This window comes from Synchiropus splendidus, chromosome 8, assembly GCF_027744825.2.
Source record: "Synchiropus splendidus isolate RoL2022-P1 chromosome 8, RoL_Sspl_1.0, whole genome shotgun sequence".
In the NCBI taxonomy this organism is placed as follows: domain Eukaryota; kingdom Metazoa; phylum Chordata; class Actinopteri; order Syngnathiformes; family Callionymidae; genus Synchiropus; species Synchiropus splendidus.
The window spans coordinates 25964772-25989329 of record NC_071341.1 but is presented as its reverse complement, the minus strand read 5'-3'; the positions used below and the strand labels follow the sequence as shown (position 1 = coordinate 25989329).

At 49.3% G+C, this 24558-nt stretch overlaps 3 protein-coding genes across 4 annotated transcripts; 2 read left to right on the top strand and 1 right to left on the bottom strand.

The window, feature by feature from the left end:
• The first annotated feature begins 752 nt into the window (after positions 1-752).
• lbhl (LBH regulator of WNT signaling pathway, like) lies at positions 753-7780 on the top strand. Its single transcript, XM_053873761.1, has 4 exons — positions 753-1183; positions 4417-4486; positions 5711-6002; positions 6910-7780. The coding sequence occupies exons 1-4, from the start codon at positions 1095-1097 to the stop codon at positions 6978-6980; spliced, it is 522 nt and encodes a 173-aa protein (XP_053729736.1). The 5' UTR covers positions 753-1094; the 3' UTR covers positions 6981-7780.
• A 251-nt stretch (positions 7781-8031) lies between these two features.
• On the top strand, positions 8032-10804 carry c5ar1 (complement C5a receptor 1). Its single transcript, XM_053873760.1, has 2 exons — positions 8032-8174; positions 9498-10804. Exon 2 carries the CDS (start codon positions 9511-9513, stop codon positions 10564-10566), a length of 1056 nt encoding a protein of 351 aa, XP_053729735.1. The 5' UTR covers positions 8032-8174; positions 9498-9510; the 3' UTR covers positions 10567-10804.
• Positions 10805-10944: 140 nt separating this feature from the next.
• LOC128764276 (dapper homolog 3) lies at positions 10945-24455 on the bottom strand. Of its 2 annotated transcripts, XM_053873922.1 has the most exons (4): positions 24049-24455; positions 15735-15858; positions 15564-15668; positions 10945-14241 (listed from the first exon to the last, which is right to left on the bottom strand). In XM_053873922.1, exons 1-4 carry the CDS (start codon positions 24259-24261, stop codon positions 12788-12790), a joined length of 1896 nt encoding a protein of 631 aa, XP_053729897.1. In that variant the 5' UTR covers positions 24262-24455; the 3' UTR covers positions 10945-12787. The 2 variants fall into 2 exon arrangements, with proteins under 2 accessions (XP_053729897.1, XP_053729898.1); XM_053873923.1 differs by lacking the exons at positions 15564-15668; positions 15735-15858.
• Between the last annotated feature and the right edge of the window lie 103 nt (positions 24456-24558).

The window sequence follows — 24558 nt, the reverse complement described above, 5'->3', positions numbered from 1 at the left end:
TATTGCCATTCTAAAGTAATAATGTGCTATGATGAGGAACTGACGCTTAAAAGATTCAGCGTTTGATGTGAATCATGATGATGGTCAGATCTAAAGACAGCGCCACCGAGAGGATGAAGGTGAAACTGCATGTCTTAGTCCAAGTCAAAACGGATTGTTTCGGAATTACCTTTAAACGTTTGCAGACAGGTTGAAAACAATTATCAACAGTAGAACGGATGGCAGTAAACTTGTTCATTTATTTCTTAGATACGTGAAGCATGTGCAGCTCATGTATCTGAAGCAGATGATTTAAGGTTGCTCTAACAAGTTAAAAATTATTCACACCACAGTTCTGATCTTTCAATACCAACAATGCTTAATTTAGCATGTACGTCCACTCACATTTGCCAATTCAAAACTCAACTTCCACCAACTCATGCAAAATATATTTTTTTATCTGCTCAGTATTCACATGGAAAAATGGTGGATAAAGTTGGTCATGTTTTGTGAGCTGTGTGCGTTTAGCAATGGCGGCTCCCTGTTATATATATATCTATCTCTCCGTCCCCTCCCCAACTCTGAGCCCTTGATCCCTGGGCTAATTCCATGATTCGTCCAAATCTAAATCCACTGAGGGAGTAACAGAAGACACACAATAGGATGGAGAGCAGGCTTGATGGAAGCAGTGAGCAAGCACCAGTGGGCGGTCAGTGGTCACCAAGACCCACTTTCCTAAAAACGTGTGTGTGTGTGTGTGTGAAGGTGCCCCGGTGCCCAGTGCGCCAGCTCATCTGCAGCGAGTCTCAGGCTCAGATGACGTCACCCTCGCAGCCTCTCTAATCGAAAGAGACGCTAATCCTGCTCCTCTCCAAAGCCTGGCGGTGGGTTGGGACTGGAAGGGATATGGAGCCAGACACCAGGAGGAAGTTGAACAGAGTGGACTCACTCAGTCTGAGGCAGGACCCACTGATCCTCCACGGAACTCTGACTGTTGCTGAGGGTGTCGGGCGCCCCTTCATCCAGGCTTCGCCGTGGAGGCCACACGCCTCACTGAGGGCTCTGCAGAAGGGGGCTGCTGTGGGAGCTGCTCCTCCCAACCTGCAACCCTGATCATGCCACCGGTACCTACCGTGGAGGAGCCCGGCTTCTCTTCCGTGGATCTGTGCCAGGACGGAGGAGACCGCTGCCGCCAGACCGTGAGGTAAGAGGGGCAGCTCCGCTCTACTGTTGCTGACCTCCATTTTCATCCACGGTGCCACTTTCTTTGTGGGTGTTTCTGAACTGAATATGACTCGGGGGAACCTTACGAACAGCCAGTGGTGGGTTTCCTTTCTTCAAGTTTGTCTTTGAGAGCGGCCTCAACAGAAAACAAAATCTTGCTTCTTACTTCTTTCACAACCCCCAGAAGAGTTTCCATTTCGTGGCCATTTCCTCATCAGGTTGCAACCCACCCACCAGAAAGCTGATTCCAGAGCGATATGTTGTGAAACCACGCTGCATTGAATTGAACAGTGAACTATCTTTCTAAATCAAAATAAAACTTCTGAGTCCGATTTTTTTTTTCATCTCTAGCCGCAAAAAGCCCAAATGAGCTCAATATCTGTCACCTTTTCTGTCCCATATCAGATGTTTTTATTCCTGGAACGGAGGGGAGAGCACACTTGCTCGACTCGCTGAGCTCAGTGGAAACTGCTGATGTGTTTGCCGCAGTTATCTCCGAAAATGAGTGACCGGTGAATTTTTATTTGCTTGGATTATATATATGGCCATATAAGTCCATACCCCAAATCCTATTATTGGGTTTATTATTATTATTATTATTATTATTATTGGGTTTTGTGTGTATTTTTCACAGAAACTGTCACATACAGTGATGAGAGCAAAGGTCAAACAAATTCAACCTCACCTCAAGATAAAATGTCTTCAAACTTTATTCTCATGAATACTAAATGCAAGACATCCAGTATAAATGACATCCTCCCAGCACACTGTTAGGAGTATAAAATAAAGTAAAACATGCATTCGATAGTCATAAATATTGGACTTTCCCAGGCGCCGACCGTCGTGCCACTCTGTGTCACCCTGCATCTCATCCATAAATGTAGTGACAGAGGCGGAGGAATCTGAACAGTTGTGTGATTATCAACTGGTCAGACAGCAGTTGTCAGCCCCAGCGGTGGAACAAACTTGATCCTCATATCAACACAAGACAGTTGTGTTGGTCAATTTGGCCTCATCAGCGTATGTTTTTGAACTGAGGGAGGAAACCAGAGCAAATCCACAAGGGCTCTCAGCAGGTGACACAGAAAGGACCAAGGTATGCATCAAAAACAAGAAAGAAAAAACAAGGTTCAACTCCAAACTTCCTTAAATGGGACTGCTAATGGCTGCTGTGCCTCTCACCCGCCTGGAGGGACTGAAAAAGCCTGGCCTCCTGGACGGAAAGTGAAGAGCTGCGAGGTTGATCACTTTCAAAAGTCTGTCCAGATAGTCAACAGTTTGTTGTGGACTGTCATGGTTCAGGCGGAAGGTTGGACTGTGATCAGTCAGTCAGGCTCCAGTTGGTGGAGGAATCCTCTCTAAAAACACCTGCCTTGGATGGTATTCACAGGTCACTGAAGTTGCCCCAGACATGGCATCCTACATGGCATCATGCCTGCCCTGGCCTCATCTTCCTGCTGGGAGTTTTCTCTTTCTTTCCAAAAAGAAGTGGCCACTGAGTGAAAACGTGCAGGTGTGTGGCGCTGTGTATCTGGCAGGGATTACATCCTGCCTAAGCTTCTTCATCATAATAGCTCCTGTAAGTTTCCATCCCAGGTGGCACAGAAACCGCTTAGCGTGCGACAGTTGTCACGGCCTCACATCAGAAACTGCACCGCGGGACGTCCATGCGCGTCAGCTGATCTCGTCCGGACGGGAACGGGACGTCCTCGCTCTCCAGTTCAGTTGTGGTGTTGAGAGCAGTTTGTTATCACGGCAGCCTGATTCAGACGAACATACAGAGTGTGAGTTCAGCAGAATTGCTCAGCTGCTGCATCAAAGCCAGTGGCTTCCACCTGTTGGGGACCTCTGCTCTTATTAAAGCATGTATGTTGAATAGTTCTGCTGCAGTATTGGCTTTAACACTTGGATTTACAGGTGGGAAAAGTGAGTATCCAGGTTTACGTGGTGACCTGGTCCATTTTTTCCACTTGGTTCTGCGTAATATGATCTGATTTACATCGGAGTTGGAGAGAAATACGAAGCCAGTGGAGCAGTTTCAGGGCTGTAGCATGGAGTCCAGCAAGAGGCAAGTGGGTTTCCCTCAGGCACTCCGCTTTCCTCTCACAGCCCAGTGAAAGGTTAACTGTCAGAACCCGCATGGATGAGCACATTTCTGAATTAAAAAATCACAGCTCTTTGCTTGACACCAACACATCTGTCACCCGTTCTTGACCTCATGTTCATGCTAGAATTCCCTCGATCAATGAAGTCTCTGTCATGCAGGAAGTAAAGACTTGAAAGAAATAGTAAGCAATAAGGAAAGAGTGTAAAAAAGAAAGGTAGAGTGAGAATCGCCATGTTCAGAATGACATCACTGACACCTGCAGCAGCAGTGGGGACCACAGCGGCTGCGTGAGAAGAAGCTGACAAGGCAGTTTTGTGCTTGTAAATGTAGTCGTCACAACAAGAGAAGTTGTCGAAGTTGTTTTTTTTTCAATAAATGTGTGAGTCAAGATGGAGGTGAGGAACTGGAAGATCATTAACTTTGCCTGAATGCCCATATGAACACTAGCACTGTGGTATTGTGTCATGTGTAAACTGTTACTGTCCTGAAAGTTTATCCCAGTTTTGCTTTGCGTAAACGTCAGACAAGCACAGTAAACGTGAGCTGCTGCGAGCAGCTGATGAGTCGCACGTCAGACGGCGTCAAACTAACTCAGCCGGTGAAGACGGTGAGTCCCAGGGTGCAAAGAGGATCCGGCTGCTGCCGAGGCCTCTCTAATCCCCTCTCAGCTTTTCTGGGAGCCACAGAAGCTGGATATGGACGGAGACTTGAGCCTGGAGGGTATCACCACTTCTGATCAAGTTCTGCTTCAGAGCCAGTTGACCCTCTTCCGCTCGCTAAAATGAGAATTTGCATTCATTTCCTCTTCACTGAAGCAAACCCCTCCATCACTCGAGGGACTTTTGTCTACATTTGTGGTAATAATCCCATGATCTGCCAGGGTTATGAAACAAATCCCCCGGATTAAAGTCAAATAATATTGAGTTATCTCTTCCAGAGACACAGGGCTTTAGTTGAAAACAGAAATGAAATCACTGATTCAAAATGGGATGAGGAAATGTAGATTCTAGTGAAGCCTACAGGAAGAAGAAATGATTTCACCAATAAATCTGTCGGGGGGATTTTTAAACCTTGAACAATGATCACGTTTGTGCACATTTCCACAGAGAGATGGAGGAGTTATGCAGCCAAACTGCCGATGACATGGAGAGGAAGGACCAGAGAGCACCGTTTCAGGTGGGTTCCCTGAAAACATGACGTCACTCGCCACCTGCTGGGCTCTGAAAATAAGGACACTGTTTCATGAAGCCTCATCTGCCCACCATTTGGAAATTTCGACCCGACATACTGAATAGATCAGGGCTTCTGAGCCTTTTTGATCTCGGGGCCCACCTTCCCAGAGCAAATGGCCCTGGGGCCCATTCAAGAAATAGAACTGATTCATGACTCTTGAGTGTGATGAATGACCATATTTAATCTACTGACGCGTGAAACAAACTTCTATGGTGCAACAACCCATTTTAATCTAGTTTAATTTTAACTTTTTAAATTTTATTATATATATATATATATGTATTTTATTTTATTTTATTTTATTTTTCTTCTCTGTGTGATGCTCTCCCTGACTGCATGCCCTTTCTTGCCTCTATTGCTGCTGGAAATGTAAATTCCCTGGAGGGAGTCATCCCAAAGTGATCAACAAAGTCTAGTCTAAGTCTCTAAGTCTAAACCAAAATGACACCAAACCATGTGTTCAGCGCAAAGATATTTGTCATGGAAAAGTCCAACCAGCAGCAGAAGCAGGTGCAAGTCATGTTCATCAAATTTACTCAGTGAAAATTGATCAAATTGTATATCATTAACATTATTATTAACAATTCACAGTTTTTACTCATTTTGTTTTTTGGTTGGTAACTGTCACAGATTTGCCAAGTCAGTTCAGTGACTCACTACTGCCTCCATACGTGGCAAGTGTATTAAAGCCGAGCGTCTCACGGCCCAGAGGTGTGGAACAAAAAAGCTTTTACTTCGCGGCCCGACCATGGATCATTCATTTTTAAACTCATTTTTACTTCTAAACTGTCGTGCATTTCTCAAGCCTTGGATGCTGAGAAACAACTCACCGGTGAAGACTGAAGCAGGTCATAATGCCGACTCAGGCGAGTTACATTAGTCACACCTACCTGTCTTGACATTCATAATGAAACACTGTAATATGGGAATAAAGTGATACATTTCAATGAAAATACTCAAGTCGCTGGACTAAACTTGAATGAATTTGTCTTGAGATGGTGAAAACTCTTATCAGGATTAAAAATGGACGTCTTCACCTCCCTGAATGTAAAGAGCAGCTTCAGCTGTTGCAGTGCATTGTGGGGGTTGTCGAGTGTGCTTTTCTCTGGCTGGCCGACGTGACCGCAGCTGCTGCTGCTGCTGCTGCTGGACTTGCTCTCCCTGCAGATCTTTCCGGAGCCCGTGGAGGTGGTCCTGATCCCCGACGTCTCCCTCCACAGCCTGGACAGCAGCCAGGAGAAGGAGCGGCTGCCCTCCATCGTGGTGGAGCCCACGGAGGTGAGCGAGGTGGAGAGCGGCGAGCTGCGCTGGCCGCCAGAGGCCGGGGACCTGGAGGAGGACGAGGAGGACCTCTTCCTGGAGCAGTGCATCCCCCCGGCCAACATCGCAGACTGGGGCGAAGAGGACGAGGACGAGACCACCCTCATCCACAGCCAGCAGACGGGCCTGACTCTGATCGGTGGGTCACTGCGGCCTCAGATGCTGCAGCTTGATGGGACTGAGTCGCACAAGTGTTCACAAGACGCTTGTCACACTCCGAGTGGAGATCAGGAGATGACACAGGCAGGAGGTCGAGCATGCGCCCGATCTCTCGGTCACTGCTGAACCTCTTACTTTCACTCCAACGGCCTGAGAGCAGCGAGGCGGGTCCGTGCTCACTTCCTGTCTGACCTGTCCTGTTTTTTGGAAATGTGGAAGCTCTTTTCTCAGAAGCCAATTCATCTCAGCAAAACAACTTCCCAAATAATTACTCTGGATGACTTTTCAGTTTTGCCGCTCCGTCGCTGCAGAGCAGACGTACAGTAGCTCCATGGACCTGAGCCACACAGTTTCACTGCTTTAGCTCACAGTCTCACACATCAGTCATCTTCACCCATGGAATATAGCCGGCATTTATTTTGTTTATATGCTTGTAGGAGATGTATTGATGTATATGTCAGCATCAGAATCAGAGAAGCTTTGTTGCAAATGTCAGTGAGGGTCACACCAACTAGGAAAGTGCTTCTGTACATCGTGCAATAAAAATAAAAATAAAAATAAAAACAAAATTAAAAATTAAAATTAAAATTAAAATAAAAAAAATTAATACAACAAACAGCAAGGCCTGCACCATATTGACCGGCATTAGTCTTTATTTTTTTCTTTTAATGACTATTATACAGCATGCTCCTGTTATTGCCCATAAATCACACTTTAGTTACAGCATTGCTGTAATTGTCATCATGGACAAAAAGAGCTGTATTTTCATCTGGAACGTCACAGGTCGGTGCTGTGATGTTTGTCGGCTCCAGCCCTGTGTTTCCTCTGTACGGCCTGTGACTTCGCCCCAGTGTTTGACATCACTCTCACGCCTGTTGATCTTGCAGACCTCCAGTCGGACGCGTTCCGGGACGAGACGCCGACCCTGCCGCCCAGCAGCGCCCCGGCCTTCAACTGAAGCAGCACTTCCTGTGTCACAACATCTCTCACCTCCGTGTTGCAACATCTGCCACCGACCACGGTCAGCTCAGCCTGAGGCAGAGCAACCAGCAAAGTTCGCTCTCAAACTCCCGCCAGTTCTGACCATATGAACACTTCACTACTGACTCGGAGTCTTGTTTCCAGCGCGTGATGATCAGCCTTCGGACATCAGCGGGTGAAAACCCTTCTCCCCTCCTTCACCTTCCTTAATCTCTCAGGACAATGGCCGTGCGCCTGCACGGCCACAACATTTGGGAAACACATTCCAAAACATGCTGTCTGTTATTTCAAATCAATTTCAAATGCTGAGGCTGCAGTTTTCGCTTCCTCCTCTCGGCACTATTTTCGGGATCCAACGAAGCTGCTGTGACAACATTGATGTAGTTATGTATATTTCCAGTGAGTCTAGATGAGCGTGGGAGGAAGTAGCTGTGATTCAGATCATGACTGACCTCATGAACAAGGGCTTCATCACTTTAGAAAAAAATAAAAACCTGCGTTAGAACGGTTTTATTTGAATATGAAGCATGTATTAGTCAGCAGTTTAGTTTCCCCACGTTGTCCTGGGTCGGTCGCTTGTCAGCGCCGTGACTCGTCTCACTGCTTCACAACCAAAGCATGCATTATGTTTGGCTCTCACCAGGGATTAGGCCAGACTCTTCAGCAGCCTAATCTGTATATGCAATGTTTTTGTTTGAGACGGAATCAAACGGTGGGCGGAGTCATCATGGGATTACTGTGACTCACAGCTGTGGAATAAAATTAACTGGAGATTAGTGATGTCACTTGTCTGTTGGAAACAAGTGTGTGTGTGTATATGTGTTTGTCCTACTTTGTGGGAACCCATTCTTGACAAAACACTATCCTTGTGAGGACCGTTTGTGGGGCTCTTTTGTTGGACCCCACAAAGTTAAGCCTCAAGATTTGAAAACAACTGGGTCATGACCGTTGGGTTCAAGTTTGCTTCAGAGTCCTGGTTGAGGCAGGTCATGTGATTTGGATGGTTAGGTTTAGGGTGAGAGGCAGGGGAAAGGGTGATGGACACGAGAGGTCCTCACAAGGATAGCAAAACCAAACGTGCGTGTGTGTGTGTGTGGGTATAAAATGGACAGAAACCACAGAGGCTTCAGACTTCCTCACAGCTGCTCACCAGTAACATCAGACTGCACAAGTAAGTAAAATGATTTGATCATTCATACTCTCCAGCGGAAACGGTGAATTTTTTGTTTCTTCTGATGCTGAGATGAACCGTAAATATTTTCCACTGCTGCTAACAAGACAATGAGACGCGGTGAAATCTAGGCGTGAGGCTGAATCCTCTGAGCCACGGCTCAGTAACAAGTCACTTCTGCTGAAGATCAGATCCACGCGACTCAAATGAAGCTGTGAAACCTTCAGGCAGATCTGTGTCGACTGCCATCCTCCACATTTGACTTGAACAAACTCAAACTGGGTCAGCAGTTTCAGGTGAAGTGGTTCTATATGGAGTAATCATGACCATCATGAAACAAACATCAAACAAAATGTACTAAATCAAAGGAATATTTGGTGTCATGAACTGAGTGAGTGGCATGAGAGCACATGCGCCGCAGCCTCAGCTGCAGATGCTTCCAGCCGTTTCACTGGAGCAACAGTGTTGACAGCTTCAACACACACACACACACACACACACACGAGCACCTTGGCTTGGTAACTGCCAATGAGACAATACGAGCCAGTAAAACATTTGTTTCTGTCCAGGTGACACTTATTACAAGTCATTATATCATGAGGCTTCCCGCCATCTAAACATGAGAGACGTGATCCAGGCCCTCCGCCTGTCTCCTGGGACCGAGCCTGTGTCGTCCACTCAGACTGAAAAGCTCCATGTAGAGGTCGACTTCAGGTCCTCACCGTTTCCTTCTGACTCGTCAAACCATGCTGTAAATGGCAAAAAACTGCGCACGCAGCGGTTTTCACCACCCGATGTTATTGCACCTTTCTTGTCTCATCATCAACATTTCCTGAGAATGAACGAACAGATGCATGAATAACTGAAAGATGAGAGAGTGAATTTTTCCTGTGTGAGATGAAGAAAGTCTCCTGCGGGTCAAAAATGCGAAAAGAAAAAAGTGATGAGCCCTGGAAGTGACATGCATGACTTTATTTTTTTCATCCTGAGATAACGGTTAACTCCAGATACGATGGTAAATGTCAGCGCATCCTCCTGTAACCACTGTGTCCCCCATGGCTTCGCAACTGTTTGTCAACGTCTGTGTCTGTGAGTGAGAATATCTCTGCGCTTTTAACACTCTGGTCAAGCGCCTTCTCCTCAAAACAATACCACATGTGACTAAGCTGCATGTATTGGAACTGGCATACGTGACTTTATCTTTTCTTATCCAGACAAAACATAACAGTTATCTCGGGTTGAGAAAAAGAAAGTCATGCATGTCCCTTCCAGGGCTCCGTAGTTTTGTGTGTGTGTTACTGAGCGCACGACTGATGTCCTCAGACAGAACCTTCCCATGGAGCCTTTCGACTACGGCCTGTTGGACGGCTTCCTGGACTACGACAGGAACGACACGGAGATTCCGCCGCCGGTCTTCCTGGAGCCCGGCCTGCTGCCGCAGCAGGTGGTGTCTCTGGTGTGCTACGGCGCCGTGCTGCTGCTGGGCGTGCCGGGGAACGCCCTGGTGGTGTGGGTGACGGGCTTCTGCATGCCGCGCTCCGTCACCTGCCTCTGGTTCCTCAACCTGGCGCTGGCCGACCTGCTGTGCTGCCTGTCCCTGCCGCTGCTCATGGTGCCGCTGGCGCACGACGACCACTGGCCCTTCGGCCCGCTGGCCTGCAAGCTGGTGAAGCCGGCCATCTACGTCATGATGCTGTGCAGCGTCCTGCAGCTGGTGCTGATCAGCCTGGACCGCTGGATGCTGGTGAGCCGGCCGGTGTGGTGCCAGAACCACAGGCGGCCCCGGGGCGCTGCTCTCCTCTGCGCGGCCGTCTGGCTGCTGGCCCTGCTCGGCAGCGTTCCCCACTTTGTCTTCACCATGGAGATCAGCGCCGGCACCAAGAAGAAGGAGTGCCTCCTCAACTACTCGTCCTCCCAGCAGAAGATCCTCGTCACCTGCTACAACTTCCTGCTGGGCTTCCTGCTGCCCCTGCTGGCCATCCTGGGCTCCCACTGCAGGGTCTACCAGAAGACGGAGAGCGGGGGGTCGCGCGGTCGCCACCGCTCCAGGAGGACTCTGAGGATCATCGTGGCGGTGGTGTTGAGCTTCTTCCTCTGCTGGTTCCCTCTGCACCTGGTCAACCTGGCCTCGCTGGGCGGGGCCTCCGCCCGCGGCCCCGCCCTCTACATGGCCCACGTGCTGGCCCTGTGCCTGGCCTACTTCAACAGCTGCCTCAACCCGCTGCTCTACGTCTGCCTGGGCCGTGGCTTCAAGGACAGCGTCCACCGCTCGCTGCGGAACCTCCTCCACTTCATCAACGAAGAAACCACCGTCAAGCACAGCGTCAACAACAACGACGACATCAACGAGACCAAGACATCCAGCCTCGGCCGAGAGATTCACCGACTCTGATTTGGGCCCCTAGACTCCAAGCATTTTCCTGTGCATTTTTGCTACGATACATCTCGTAACCGGCGACCGTTGCAGCTGTGGAACACCCGCGTCTCGTGAACACTCTCAGAAGGAAGTCATGTGACTCAGCCCGCTTTTGGTGCTGACTTTCGACACACAAGCTCCAAAAAAAGCAGCATGACAGGGACAGAGGAAGCGATGGTGTAACAGCTTGTGAGGAAATACTTTGCAAAGTATGTGATAACAGCTGGATTGTGATGCATATAATAAAACCTCTGTTATGTGCATTAAACCACAAGGTGCTTTTGTTTGTGTATTAAATCTCATTGAAGGCAGAAGCAAGTGATATGCACAAGTTTATTTTGAAAACTAAGCTCCACACAGGAAGACAGGTGGACACGTGTTGACAAGAGTGACAAACGCGTGCCATCGTGCACGGTACTGTGGCTGGGCCCTTCATGCTGAGAGAGATGTGGCCTGCAGTCAGTCGCTGGCTGAGTGAGGCTCCTGGCTGGTGTTTTTCTAAAGTCTATTGACGATCGCATCAGTGAGATTTCACCACTTCCTGTATCAAAAAATGACAAGTTAAAAAATGAATTTGCGGATGAGAGACGTCCACACCCGGCGGGTGAGTCTCTGTCACACAAACACACGTATCCTTATGAGGGCCTCTCATGGCCATCACCCTTTCCCCAGCCTCTCCCCCTGAACCTCACCATGCAGAGCACATGGCTCACCTGAACCAGGACAAACCAGAAGCCAGTTAGAATCATTTGACATTTTCACCCTCATAAGATCAGTGTCTTGTCAAAGATTGGTTCCTACAAGAACATGAATAAACGTACACACACACTGTGGTAAATGTGCAAACTCTGTCCGTCACTGTTCGTACTCAGTTGACCTCAGTGAACAAAATCCATCTGAGAAGCGTCTTGACAATAACCACCACTTCTGTAAAGGCGCTGTCACCACAGTGTTGTCACAGGAAGCTGAAGAACACTTCTTGTAATGACACAAAATCCTCTGTCGAGTGAACAACTGTCCTGGCACCACAGTGTGGCCGCCCACACCGCACCAGTTAAGATAAGCAGAACTACAGTGTGTGAAGAGCACAGTGAGAATTGACATGACAGCTCAATATCACTCTCTTGGATGGCATCGCCGCGCTCATGGCTACATTCATAAAAAAACAATTTGGTCATGGTGTCCAACACTGTAAACAAAATTGACACTTTAATACTAGTGATTTACATGAGACATAGCCAGAGTAACGTGAGAGTCTGGAGAGACGGATAGTTTGGGCTGAACAACAGAAGATACAAATGTGTGCTCTAACAAAGTGACAAAGAAAAGGAGTTTGGTTACAGGCTTTTCAATCACACTTGAAACAGTGTTGAGTCTCCATTCCAGATAAGTGGAACTAAATACTTCAGAGCAGCATAAATACATGAAAAAAAGATGTTAAAACATGTTTATATATGAACAGAAAAATCACGATTCTGGAGAGAAGTCAGAGAGGCAGGTAGGTGATGTTAATGAAAAAATACAAAATAAATAGAACAATGTCAAGTGCTGGTTTGGGTGGCTTCATTGTACCATGAAGTATGAACAAGTATCTGCTGCTGGGAGGCTTCGTGAAACACTTCATGGCTTTATTTTCAGTGGCCACTAGATGGCACTCACTATCATTTCAATGAAACCTCACTTCATTTGTAATCCAACAGCGACACCTACTGAGCACTTAAAGTAAGTGTACAGTGTCAAGAAGCCCCAGCAGTGACTGGGGAAGAGAGAGGTGATGCATGAAGAAGAAGCTGATCCAGGGAAGTGACTTCAATATGGTTGGCTTGGTTTATTAAAAAAACGTATGAAGAAACGATGGATGTGGTCATGAATCTGATGTCCAACGGGTTCATTGCCAGTCATCGGATCTGCAGGAAACGTCACTGCTGTGGTTCATGCGGTTGGTGTGTGAAGTTCAAATAGAGTTACAGTCACATTCAGGTGCTGGGGGTCTAATCTCTGCGCAGCCAACGCCTCCACTGACCCCAGGCTCAGTCCGAGTGCAGTGCTTTGGCCATGAAATGCTGCTCCTGCTCCAGCTTGAACACGGTCCGACGGACTTGATAGAAACACGTCCGGTGAGAGACGTCCGTTGCTTCTCTGTCAACAGTCTCAGATTTGGTCTGGCTCCTGCCGCGGCGTCTGCTCTGGACTGTCCTCACACAGTGGTCATGACTTTCAGAGAGCCAGAGCGAAACCTCAGGATCTTTTTCTTCAGAGCGTGCGACGCTTTTATCTTGACGAAGGCCTTGGGCTGAGCGGGCGGGTTGGCAGCAGCCTGTGGCGACGGCGTGGAGGCGGCGGCCAGGCGCGGCGGCAGCTGGTGGGGCCACACCAGGCCCCCGCTCTCGTCCGAATCGCTGGACAGCGAGCTGGAGGCCGGGGAGTACACCTCGCTCATGCTGGACTCGGACTCGGCGGGGGCGGCGGCCGAGTAGGCCTCCTCCCCCCGGCACAGCGGCGCCCTCTCCCGGTGCTCTGAGTGCCAGCGCTGGGGAAGCTGCTTCTGTGGCTGGGGGTAGTGACACGAGGAGCCCTGGCGGGGCCTCCTCGCAGGTCGTCGTTGCACCTGCTCAGGAGCAGGCTCCCCCTCGTCCTGGCTGAGCTCCAGGTTGGAGCACCATCGCCTCCCCCCGCCGCTGCAGCCGGCGGGGTGCGGCCCTGGCTCTTCACAGTGGTTCACACACTCCTCAGGTTTGCTGTGATGCCTCTCGCTGGTGCTGTACCTGCGCTCCAGCGCCACTCGCTGGGCCAGGACACTGCTCTCCGACTGGCTCCGGCTGGTTTTGCTGCTGGACTTCTTGCTTTTCTGTTTCTCGCTGTAACTCTTCTTGGCAGATCTGGATTTGGCACTGTGGGGCTCGGGGGGGGAGACGGAGCGGTGGGGTGAGGGCCGGTCTGGATGGTGGCGCCGGGGAGAGCGGCCAGAGTCCTGGCCAGGGATGAACTGAGCGCTCACCAGGTGATCCTTGGGAGGAGCCGAGGACGAGCCGTACAGGTAGCGCTGGGGAGACAAGGGCTCGCAGCAGAGATTTGGAGCAGCGAGGCTGCAGCTGGGGTCCTGGGAGGGCAAAGGTGAAGGCAGCCTCCCAGCCTCAGACTGTGTCCGGCACTGGGGGTAGGGCAGGTCCAGGTAACTGTCCTCTTCCAAAGATGGGGCCTCTCCCGCCACAGCCTGAGCCACGGGCGACTCACAAGCCCAGCCGTGGCTCCTGTGGCTGGAGGGCTCAGTCGGAGGTGGGTCTTTGGTCAGGGAGCGATGTCTCTTGTTCAGAGAGCTGTGACCCGACCCGTTGCAGAACAGGGGGTCCGGACTGATGCTGGTGCGGGGCTTGCAGGGCCGGGGAGGCAGAGCGTGGCGCTGGACAAGACTCAGGATGTAACTCTCCACCCTCAGGGCCTGCTGGTAGCAACCCTCTCCCACCTGCTCTGCATGCAGCTGCTCCTCGTCCCAGGGCGGGGAGCCGCGACTGCTGTCCCACTGCCAGGGGTCCCCGGCACTGGCTTCCTCTGCAATGCCCTCTAGTGGCGGGTAGGGAGCAGAGAAGGACCGAGGCAGGCCGCCGCGCAGGACTGATGACTCAGCATCTCCGTTGAGTAGATGGGGGTCTCCTGACGACAGACAAGAGACGGGACTGTGACAAAATCGCATACAAATTAAACACATCTGAATATTGGGGGGAAATAACTGGTTTAGAATTGATATTTAATTTCACCGATAGAAGCAACAGGAAGTGAGCAGAGACTTGAGAATCAATACTCTTTCATAGAAAGTTGAAGCCAACACTAGGGGCACTGTGGGGCCACATCCATGCAGACGCTAACAGCAATATGGCGAACCTGCTAACAGCTAATGGAGCGATTCGTGCTGAGTTTTTGAAGAGTTAGAGATGAGGGACGTGTTTGGTCTGCACCAGGGTGTGGAGCGTGCTCGGCTTGTATACCAGACACGCTGCCGGTTACAGCTAAACCAGTCATTCTTAACCATAGCGAGCGCCTCTCAGAGGGCCGCTAAATGTTTTTTGTTTTACACCTCTGGACCGTGACACGCTCAGTTTTAATCCATGAGCCACGTATGCTGGCAGTAGTGTGTCACTGACCTGACTTGGCAGCTGCAAATCTGTGACAGTTGGAGAACTATGGAGAAGTTGTTGGAAAGAAACAATGATGAAGAAAGTGATGGCGCCTCCACAAGAGTAAATACTGTTCATGAAAGCCCCTGGTGGAGCAGTTTTGAAATTGAATTAGAACATTTTATGGTGATACTTTCAATTACGCTTTACTTACATCATCTTTGGAGTTTAAATAAAATATATTGTTTTTATTTTATGATATTTCGACATGGTCTTATTTTATTCAGAATTGTATTTTCCAATTTTCTCAACAGTTTGCATCAAGTGTGTTTTTCCTTTAGTAAAATGAACATGACTTGCACCTGCTACTGCTGCTGGTTGGACTTTTCCATGACAAATAAATATCTTTGCACCGAAAACATGGCTTGGTTTCATGTCATTTCACAGGGTTGTGGTTTGTTTTACGTGTCAGTAGATTGAATATGGTTATTGATCACAAATGAAATCAAGAGTCATGAATCAGTCCTATGACTTTAATGGGCCCCGGGTCCATTTGTTCTGGGAAAGGTGGGCTACCAGATCAAATAGGTTCAGAAGCCCTGAGGTGAACACCAGCCGAACCCATCAGACCAGTCATTGCTGGCGTGAAACCACTCAGGATGGTAACAAGCTCGGCTTCACCGAGGACCTTCAACGCCGTCAGAACAGGGTTGGGAACAGTCCCTGCTCCCCCAAAGAAAGTCTGGATTTCTTTGCACCTTTTGTGAGAAACTTCTCATCCAGTCATGTATGACATCAACAATTCTTCATGTTCACCAAGTTTCTATGAGGTTGCTGGACTTCTGCCGGGTCAGTCCTCACCCAGAGACTTTGGTCTATCTTTGGCGTGCATCCTCGGCGAGGCGGCCTCCGTCGGGTCAGTGGGGTAAACCCTCGGCGACTGAGCTTCACTGGACTCGTAGAAACCTGGGGAGGAGACCTCAGTTAGGAGCGCCGTGCTCTCCAGAGCCAGCTGAGTCAGCGGTGCCTCACCTGAGCTGGGCCGACTGTCCCCTGCCTCTGCGTGCCCGTCACGGTCCTCGCTGTCCACCCTCAGCTCTCCCACTTGTTGCTCCAGCGTCTGCATCAGACCCCAGGGCGAGCTCTGCAGGGCGCTCTGAAGCACAGTCACACAGCGCACGGTAAACACTCCAGCTGCCAAGCACTCTTCCCCCCGACTCGGCTCCTTCTCAGGTTACTACAGCTGCAGCGGCCTCTGAAATCTGCCTGACACCAGGGTCCAGGAGGAAGTCAGGGATCTTTCCAAGTGTGTTTAACTCAAGGATGGAGCTGGAGTGAGTACTGCGTGGGACGTCCAGCTCAGCTAAACTACAGGACCATTCCTGTCAGCTCCATGACAATAACAACAAACAAGCACCGTTCAAATGAAAAGGTGTCCAGAAAAGAAAGGTCCTTTTCTTCTTCGGCACTTGAGCGCGCAACTCTGCGGCCACATGTAAACAGGAGCGGCGAGAGTGGATAAACACAAAGACTCTTAAGTGCATCTCTGCGCAGCCTTCCGTGCTCGGGTTCTTTTACGTAAGCCGGCTCATACAGGATGCAGTCAGTTGGAACATGAATTATTCAAAGGGCTGAGTCGTGGAGGGAGCAGAGGCCCCCTCTTTTATGTCAGGGAAGACTGATGCATGCATTTATATAAATACAGACACATGCTGACAAATGTGCCTGCTGCCCGGCTGCCTTCCCTTTGTATCCTGCCTCTTCAAAACAGGCTCTTGGGGGATTCTGTGCAGAGCAGTGCTGCTCATCGGAGGCCTTATTTATCATGTCCTCCTCAGTGACATACAAATAAAGAAACGTTGAATTAAGTTGTTGTTGTTTCATCATCTACAGACCAGTAAGCTCGGATCACAAGTGGAACGTGAAAGGGGTCATTCCTCGCAGGGTGCTTCCACAATCCCAGCACAAAGCAAATGTGCTTCTCAAATGAAACGTCGCGCCTCAGTTTGTGATGTTTTTCCCTGGCTGTCTCATGATAAAGCACAGCTGCGTGTTTGTCGAGGCCAGTTAGGATGAAATCACTTTCTGTTTTCAACTTCTTAATGAGATAACTCTTCATGTGATGTGCATGTGTTTTCAAACCACGAATACATGGAGGATATTCTGATCAAAATGCAAATACTATATGAAGAGTGAGGCCAGTGAAAACAACCTTAAACAAAATAAACAACGTTATCCAGCCACCAGAAAAGAGAAGTTCAGATTAAAACACAGGCAGCAGCAGCAGCAGCAGCAGGAGCAGGATTGAGAGTCATGCTCTCATGACGCAATGTCTGCGGGCAGGCAGCTGAACTGCCGCGTTTTCAAGTCTTTTGAGTGGGCGTGGCTTACACCATGACGACCTTTGCACCCCTCGGTTTGATTGATAATTAACAATCAGCTGTGTGGAGGAACACCTGATGTCAGTTTGCAGATACTTCATCTATGAAAGTCCAAATGAAAAATATGCAGATTTTCTTTGTGAGTTATTGTGTATGTGTATGTCATAAAAACATGGACATCACTCCCACTTTTATGGACAAAAAGATCTTATATTGTATTGTCAGGACATTGATAAGCCATATTTCATGTGGTTTCAATAGCATCATGTTGAAATCAGCATATTACAGGCACCAGTCGCTCTGACTCTCCGTTTGAAAGCAGACAGCAGAGACCTGACTGTCATCCAGACAGCTGACCGTGTGACCGGGGAGCTAATGCTAAAGCTAAACCTCAGACGATAAACAGTGTCTCAGTAACAAGTCCAGGCTTTAAGTCAAATCCTGCCTCATAACGGTGGAGCCAGCACAACTTCAGTCAGTCTCACAAGAAAATGGGCAACAGCTTTGTCCTCTCTATTTATAGGCTGCAACTGATCAGTGGCCAAGTGTGTCACATTCTTCCCATCAAGCTTCGTGACAGAGAGAGAGAGAGAGAGTCCTGACAATATTTGGAGTCTGCCCCGTGCTCCTCCGCATTCTGTCAAGCTGGGGCTGAAATACTGAGGGAAAGTTGGAAATAAAAAAAACAAAACTTAGAGAGATATAATTCATTCAAATCTGGAAGTATACAGAGACACTATATGAGGAAAAAAAGAAAAAAATACTATGAGAAAAGGAATATAACTGCATTGGAAACAACATCCACAGAAATGTAGAGATTAAAAAAACATTTTCAAATAGCATGACGAGGGAAACTGGGTCAGCCCCTCGCCTCCCCTCCCCGCCAAACTAAACTAAACATAAAAAGAACAAATTGAAATAAGTCAACTTCTATTGGAAAATATGAGCTTCCCCAAAAGATGCTGGAGGGTTGAGGCCCTCTGCTAGTGACAACACTTGGGTGGATGGTTGCCCACCCTCTGCTCGCGGCTCTCACCCTCTGAATTTCAGTCCGGGCCTGAAGGCTCCCATGATGCAAATGCAGTTGAGGGGCATTTGACCCACGCTAACCTCTGCCTCCCACACAACCTCTTCACCCCGGACATCAGCGGTGCATTGTCCCGACAAGAGTGCGCATTGTCTGCGCTGGACATGAGAATAGGAGGCCTTTTGTTTCAGCCTCTGACACGGGGGAAAGAAATGGATGGAGGGAGGAAGCACAATGGAAATCAATTCGTCAATAATGCGGTTTCCACTCCAGTGAATGGCCTTTCGGGATTAGACCCGACACATAGGAAGCCATGGTGCGAGCTGCTCAACACGGCCAGGTGCTGCTGCGCCTCCGCTGCAGGTTCCTCTTGCTCTGTAACTGCACTCCATTATTGATGGTCCCCCCCATGGGCCCGTGACAGTCTGGATCACCCCTGTTTGACTGCCTGCTCCGGCCCTGGCGGCTGGGGGAGGGGATGAAGAAGCACACGGCCCAGACGGGCCTCACCTCAGCACACAGCCAACACACAAAGGTGCACAGGCTGGGAGCACCGTCGGAATAGAACTGGACCCAGGCTCAGGGTTCATGGCTTATGAGCAGCTGCTGGGAGGGACTTTACACGAGCCTTTGATCCAGACAGAGACGGATGCGTGAAGAATGTTTGCATGAAGTGACAAGCGCTGTGTTGCGTGTCGAAGTGTCCTGGCTGTGTAGCCGTTTGTGTTGTTATGATCCGCTCACCACAGGACTTGACTTGACGTTGCTACACTTCTGGGTGACAACAGCGACGCTGCAGGAACTAGCTTCAAAGCTCCACCCAGAACTCAATGTTTCAGCATATATTGCATCAAATATCTCAAACCAATAAAATGATCTTATAATGTCTACTAACTTGGTTCTGCTGAATTTGAACAGCAAAACAGTGAAGGCTACTTCAGCGCAGACACTTCCTGGTGACAGCTGACCGTCAGGCGTCAACATAAAGTGAAAGTATGAGCCCATCTTTCTTCCCAAATGATGAAGATCTTCATGAAAAAATGGGTGAAGCAAGTTTAGAGACCAAGGGACGAGTGGCAACCAGTGCCATCTTGGTCCTGTGCTGCGCTGAAGATAATGGCAACATGGGCAAAACAACAAAAAAACAAGCTCAGAATAGAAACAAATTATGGAGTTCTCTGTCAGAAGTGCTTCACAGTGGGTGACGCAGACAAAAACTTCCACCTCAAACTATCTCCATCCTCTCTCCAACACGTTCCCGAACCTCCTCTCCACCAGATCACGTCCTCTCTGGAGCTTCAGCTCTGTGACGCCGAGCTCTGCCTCTATGGAATCAGATTTGGGTCAATAGTAATCAACAAAACTTTTTACATTGCAAACGAAACATGTTGTAAAACCTTTTGTTTGATTGTTATTGACCCAAATCTGATTCCATATGCCTCACGCCAATGTGTCAGAGCGACAGTCAACGCACATCGCAGACCCAAGACCAAGCGCTGGCACTCGCCTCTCTTCATCCCTTCACCATCATCTGCTCCAGCTGAAGTTAGAGATGAATAAATCTGCTGCCAGAGCCACAGCTGGGTCGAGCATGCAGCAGGCCAACACCCCTCTCGGCCCCGCCCCCCTTATTTTGGAAGCCGAAGAGCGTGACTGTTGTTTGGTGGCATGTGGGCTGAAGAGACCTGATCCAGTAGATGCTCACGCACAAGGACACAAATGGGAACGGTGTCTTCATCTGATCATTCCAACTCTTCAAACCTCCCCGCTCTGCTGCGGCCAGTTTCCGCTTCCATGCTGCGTTTCAGGGGAAACTTGGGGTGCAGGCAGACAATGTCAGCTTTGTGGCGCTGAGCCATAATCAGCCGCCGACGCCAGATAGAACTAGAGCGAGGAATGGAAGGAAGCCGAGGAGGCATGCGGCCGCACCGCTGGACGCTCTTTAATTAAAGCAATGTTGTGGCCGGCTGCAAACACAGGCGGCGGCAGGAGGCCGGAAACACACACACACACACACGCACGCGCGCGTCTGTGCTGGGGGATTTGGGGAGGCATTCACATGACATAAGCCTTTCCCTGGCCTTCGCCATTCGAACCAACCAGCCACACCATGAACACGAAGTGTGAGTCCCATCGTGATAAGGTGAAAACCTAAATCACTCCTGGCAGCCTCAACGCTCCACTTTCCCATCTGGAAACAGGAGGCTGAGCCAACACGATCTGATGCCATTTCTTTACAGCTTGCTTTAACTTTGTTCCACTTTTTTTCGGGTGAGCATAAGTTGCTATTTTTGCTCATATTGAAAGTCAAAGTCTGTGACAGACAGTTGAATATGTCACACAACCTAAACGCCTAATAAACTGAGCTCAACAGCTGTTCATGAAAGACAAAAAGAAAAAAACCTGTGGTCACAAAATATGTTCCTCAAAAGCAGGAAACAGTGCTTCAGAGGGTGATGAGTTTCAGAAATGTCTCGGGGGTTGGACAAGGGTGAGGGCTGCTCCCTCCATATGGAGAAAAAATCCTGGTGCGCACCGTGACCTCATTTCCCTCCAAGCTGTTCATGCACAAAACGGTCCGACGTATTTAGAAAACCAAATCTCTGTGTGTTTCAGCGACACGAGCTGGCAACGCTCGCGTCCTTCTCTTCTTCTTAGATGGTGTAGCAAGGCTCTCCGCAGCAGAAAGGACAACAAGAGAAATGAAGGACAGATGTTTGGAGACCCAGTCAGGGAGGCCGGACTTGGATGGTTTGGACAGGTGGGGAGAAGCCGCTGTGGAAACAAATGATCGACCAGGAATGTTGGGGATGGAGACACTTGGGACGTGGAGAGAGGACATAAAGAAGAGGCTGGCTCGTCGAGGAGCTGCGTCTAAACTGCAGAAGGCCCTGTTTCCTCTGCAGGACGCCCTAAATGTATTATTAGTGCTGTATACTGCCAGACTCGTAGTCTCAACTCACTGGTTCAATTGTGTTTCCGCTTGGTAATTTGGGGCCCAATACGATCCAAATTCGCAGCTTATTTTGGCCATCGCGGCCGCCATATTTGTTGTAATCTTGTGGTAAGTGGCGACAGTCGCGGCATGGAAGCGCTGCTATTGATGGGATGTCTGACGCTGATGACAGGAGGAAACCACAGATAAGTTCCAAACTGTAAACAATTGTTCACAAAACTAACTCATTGCTTTCTAATCGGAGGAATATTTGGCGGGGTTTCGGACGGCCAGTTTCAAAATCCTAGCTAAAAACCTGCCGAGGAGGAAGGAGAAACATGTATAGTCTGCCTCAGAAAAGCCGATGGAAAAGTGGGGGGCCTTCATCGTCACATGAAGTACTTGTGCACAGGGTTTTAACTATGACTGTGTCAGCGGCGGTGAGGACAGTAGAGGTGAGCGTCTGGTGCGTCACACTCATACAAGACTGATGGACTGTGTCCGGCTCCTCCAGCAGTGTGAGGTCAGAGCTCGGTGCTTCCCGGGTGCCGCCTGCTCTCTCTCCCACTGCTGTCAGCACCTCCAGCACCTCCAGCTCCAGGAGCCAGTGTGGGGCCACATTCACGGTCATGTCTGTACACGACACACAGCAAAGCGTCCCATCAGCTATTTTGGTTTCTCCCGCGATCCCTGGCGGGGCGGCAGCTGTGGGGAAAACAACCACGTGCTAACCCACTTTCCTCGACTTCTGTCGGCAGCTTTGAGACGCTTTTGTCTCACACAAACACAGACGCAGGCCGCTAACCTACATTTGCAGTCAGAGATTTGGCTGGGACGCAGATGGCGACCTGATATGATGAAGCGTCTGCACCAGAGCTCACTCACCACCGGCCCGTCGGGCTTCAGAAACACAGATCCACTTGGAAGGAAAGACGGAAAATTGCACATGAAACGGCGGCTTCCTGTTTCCGTGTGATTCAGGAGGGTTTCTCAGAACAGAACCGAGTCCAGACAAATGTAAAGGCGCCACAATTTCCCCTCACGAGTGAGAAACATTCCTCCACCAGACACAAGGACGAATCTACTGCAACATGGGGTCCACCATGTCTGTCCCGGGGAAGCTTGAGTTGAGCCAGGAGACAACACACATTCTGGCCATTTAAAATGCATCTGACACGCAGCGACTCGACTCATACGGCCTTATGAATCCTCAGGATCCTCATACGGCTGCTTGCCTTGACCGCGGCTCCACCAAAGTGAAAACTTGCATCGTCTTGATTCATGCTCGCGTCTGCTCACTCTGTTAGCATTTTCTGCTAACCATGACGGAGCTAGCATGAGACACGTGCTCTTCTCACTCACTGTCTGAGAGACACTCTGTGACGTTACCAACACAACGAGGATCCACAGAACACCGGCTTCTTCTTTGTTGTTTTCAAGCAGTCGCAGAGTGATGCAGCGCCACTCACAGGACTGGCATGTGTACAGCAATGACCACCATTTTCTGTGGGAACCCTCCATATATATTCACATTTTCCACCTCACATTTCTGAATCGCATGAACCAAAATTAGTTGAGTTATTTGAGGAATCCCTGCTACAAGTTGTGGACTGACTCTATTATTTCCACTCAGTTTTACAAGGTATCAAGAACGTAATTGATGTTATCTCTGCCAAGGAGGTTACGTTTCTAACCGTGTCGGTTCGTCCACTTCTGTTCAAAATCACGAGAAAAGTTAAGGATGGATTTGGGTGAAGGTTTCAGGAAATATGAGACAATTTTGGGAGTGATCCAGATCACTGCTTGGAATTCTTTTTAAACACTGGAAACAGGACCATTTTTTTTTTGACCAAATGATGTTGAGGTTGTGTGGACTGAAGCTGAAACTGTTCATCCTGAGAAACGTCTCATCATAATGCAGCACAGTGTGACAAGCTCAATTGTTTTACAGCGTGTGCGTTTGTTTCACGTACGTGTCATTTGTGGCTATTCAATTTGGGCTTGTGCCCCGGCAGATATTTGGACTCGTGACCAGTCAAACAAACTATCGCATCATGCCAAAACTATTAAGCTTCCCCGAGGCTTCCACTCGCGTCATTAGTATTCTGCTCCATATGCCTCCATTGTTAGGTCCTGAGTGAGGAAGAGGAGGAGGAGGAGGAGGAGGAGAGGCTGAGGTGTGGAGAGGAGGCGGCTGATTGAATTTCTCATACACCCCTTTTTAATAATCCTTCCTTTTGTGGTGATGTTGAGACAGCTGGCGCACGTGGGAGATGGAAGTCCAGATCCAGCCATGATGCACTGGAGTGGAATCTGAGGCCTGATGTGAAGATGCTGTGGCGTCGCTCAGTATTGGACACCTTTTGTCAGAGCCATCACAACACTTTCAGGTGGATTATTTAGGGAGAGAATCTAGTGTGGCTGTATAATAAAGATTTTCATCACAATTCAGTCATTATTTTGACAGAAAAAAAACATAAATCACATGTAAAAATAATTGTTTAAGGTTTATAATTATAAAAACACTTTCATATGCATTTAATTAAAAAATAGAAAAAATTTAAATACACCCTTTTGCTTCGGTAAAATAAATGTTTTCGTCAAAAGATGTAACGGGGAATCAACTAGAAACGAAAGGGTGTGAATAACGGAACGAGTTCGTGTTGCTTAGTGAGCGGTTTTTTGGTTTTACTCTCAGGACGGTCGCGGCAGCAGAGCAGTAAATCAGACGTGTGAAACCTAGGACGATATAGGACGATATCGGATGGTGTGTGAAGTGCGCGGTGACACTTGGTTCAGTTGTAAAAGTGCAAAAGTGCGTGTTGAAGGAACAATGGGCCATTAAATAGTGGGTCCGTGTCACATATGGGGGATCGCTCCTCCCCCTGTTTGCTTGCTCAAGGGCACAAATCTCCCCCAAAAGACAGAAACGCGGACTGTTGGTCAACTTTTCCATGAAAAAGAAAGACGGTGGCGCCTCAAACGAGAGAGTGAAGGACCTACCAGCTGGCGCCTGAGGGTCCAGTTCTCCTGGCCCCAGAAGGAGGGCAGCGCTGCTCGGCTCGGCTGCTCTCCCAGAGCCAGCGCCCCCACCACCAGACATTCCTGCCGCTGCCGGCGCAGCTCCAGCTCGCACAGTCCGGCCAGACTGGCCTCCAGCCGCTCCTTGGTCCGGCTGCGCTCCGCCGTCACCGGGAAGGAGAAGGCGCGCTGCATCCCACCGCCCCCCCGAGTAAAAACAAACAAACACCCGCTCCAGTCCGTTACAGCCCGGGGGTCCTCGCTCACTCCGCGTCCGGCTCCGGATTCACCAGCTCGGGACGGAGCTGTAGAGGTCCATGCTGGCGAAAGTGCGCTGGCGCAGGAGCCGCACGCGCTTCTATCTTCCAGCTGTCAAACACGGGCTTGACCCCGCCCACCGGCCCCCAAACCCCCAAAACCAGGCTCGAGCTTGACTGGGCGCGCGCCCCTCCCCCTTTGGTTCGTGCGCGGGACCGTCCACCTCAGCCGGGG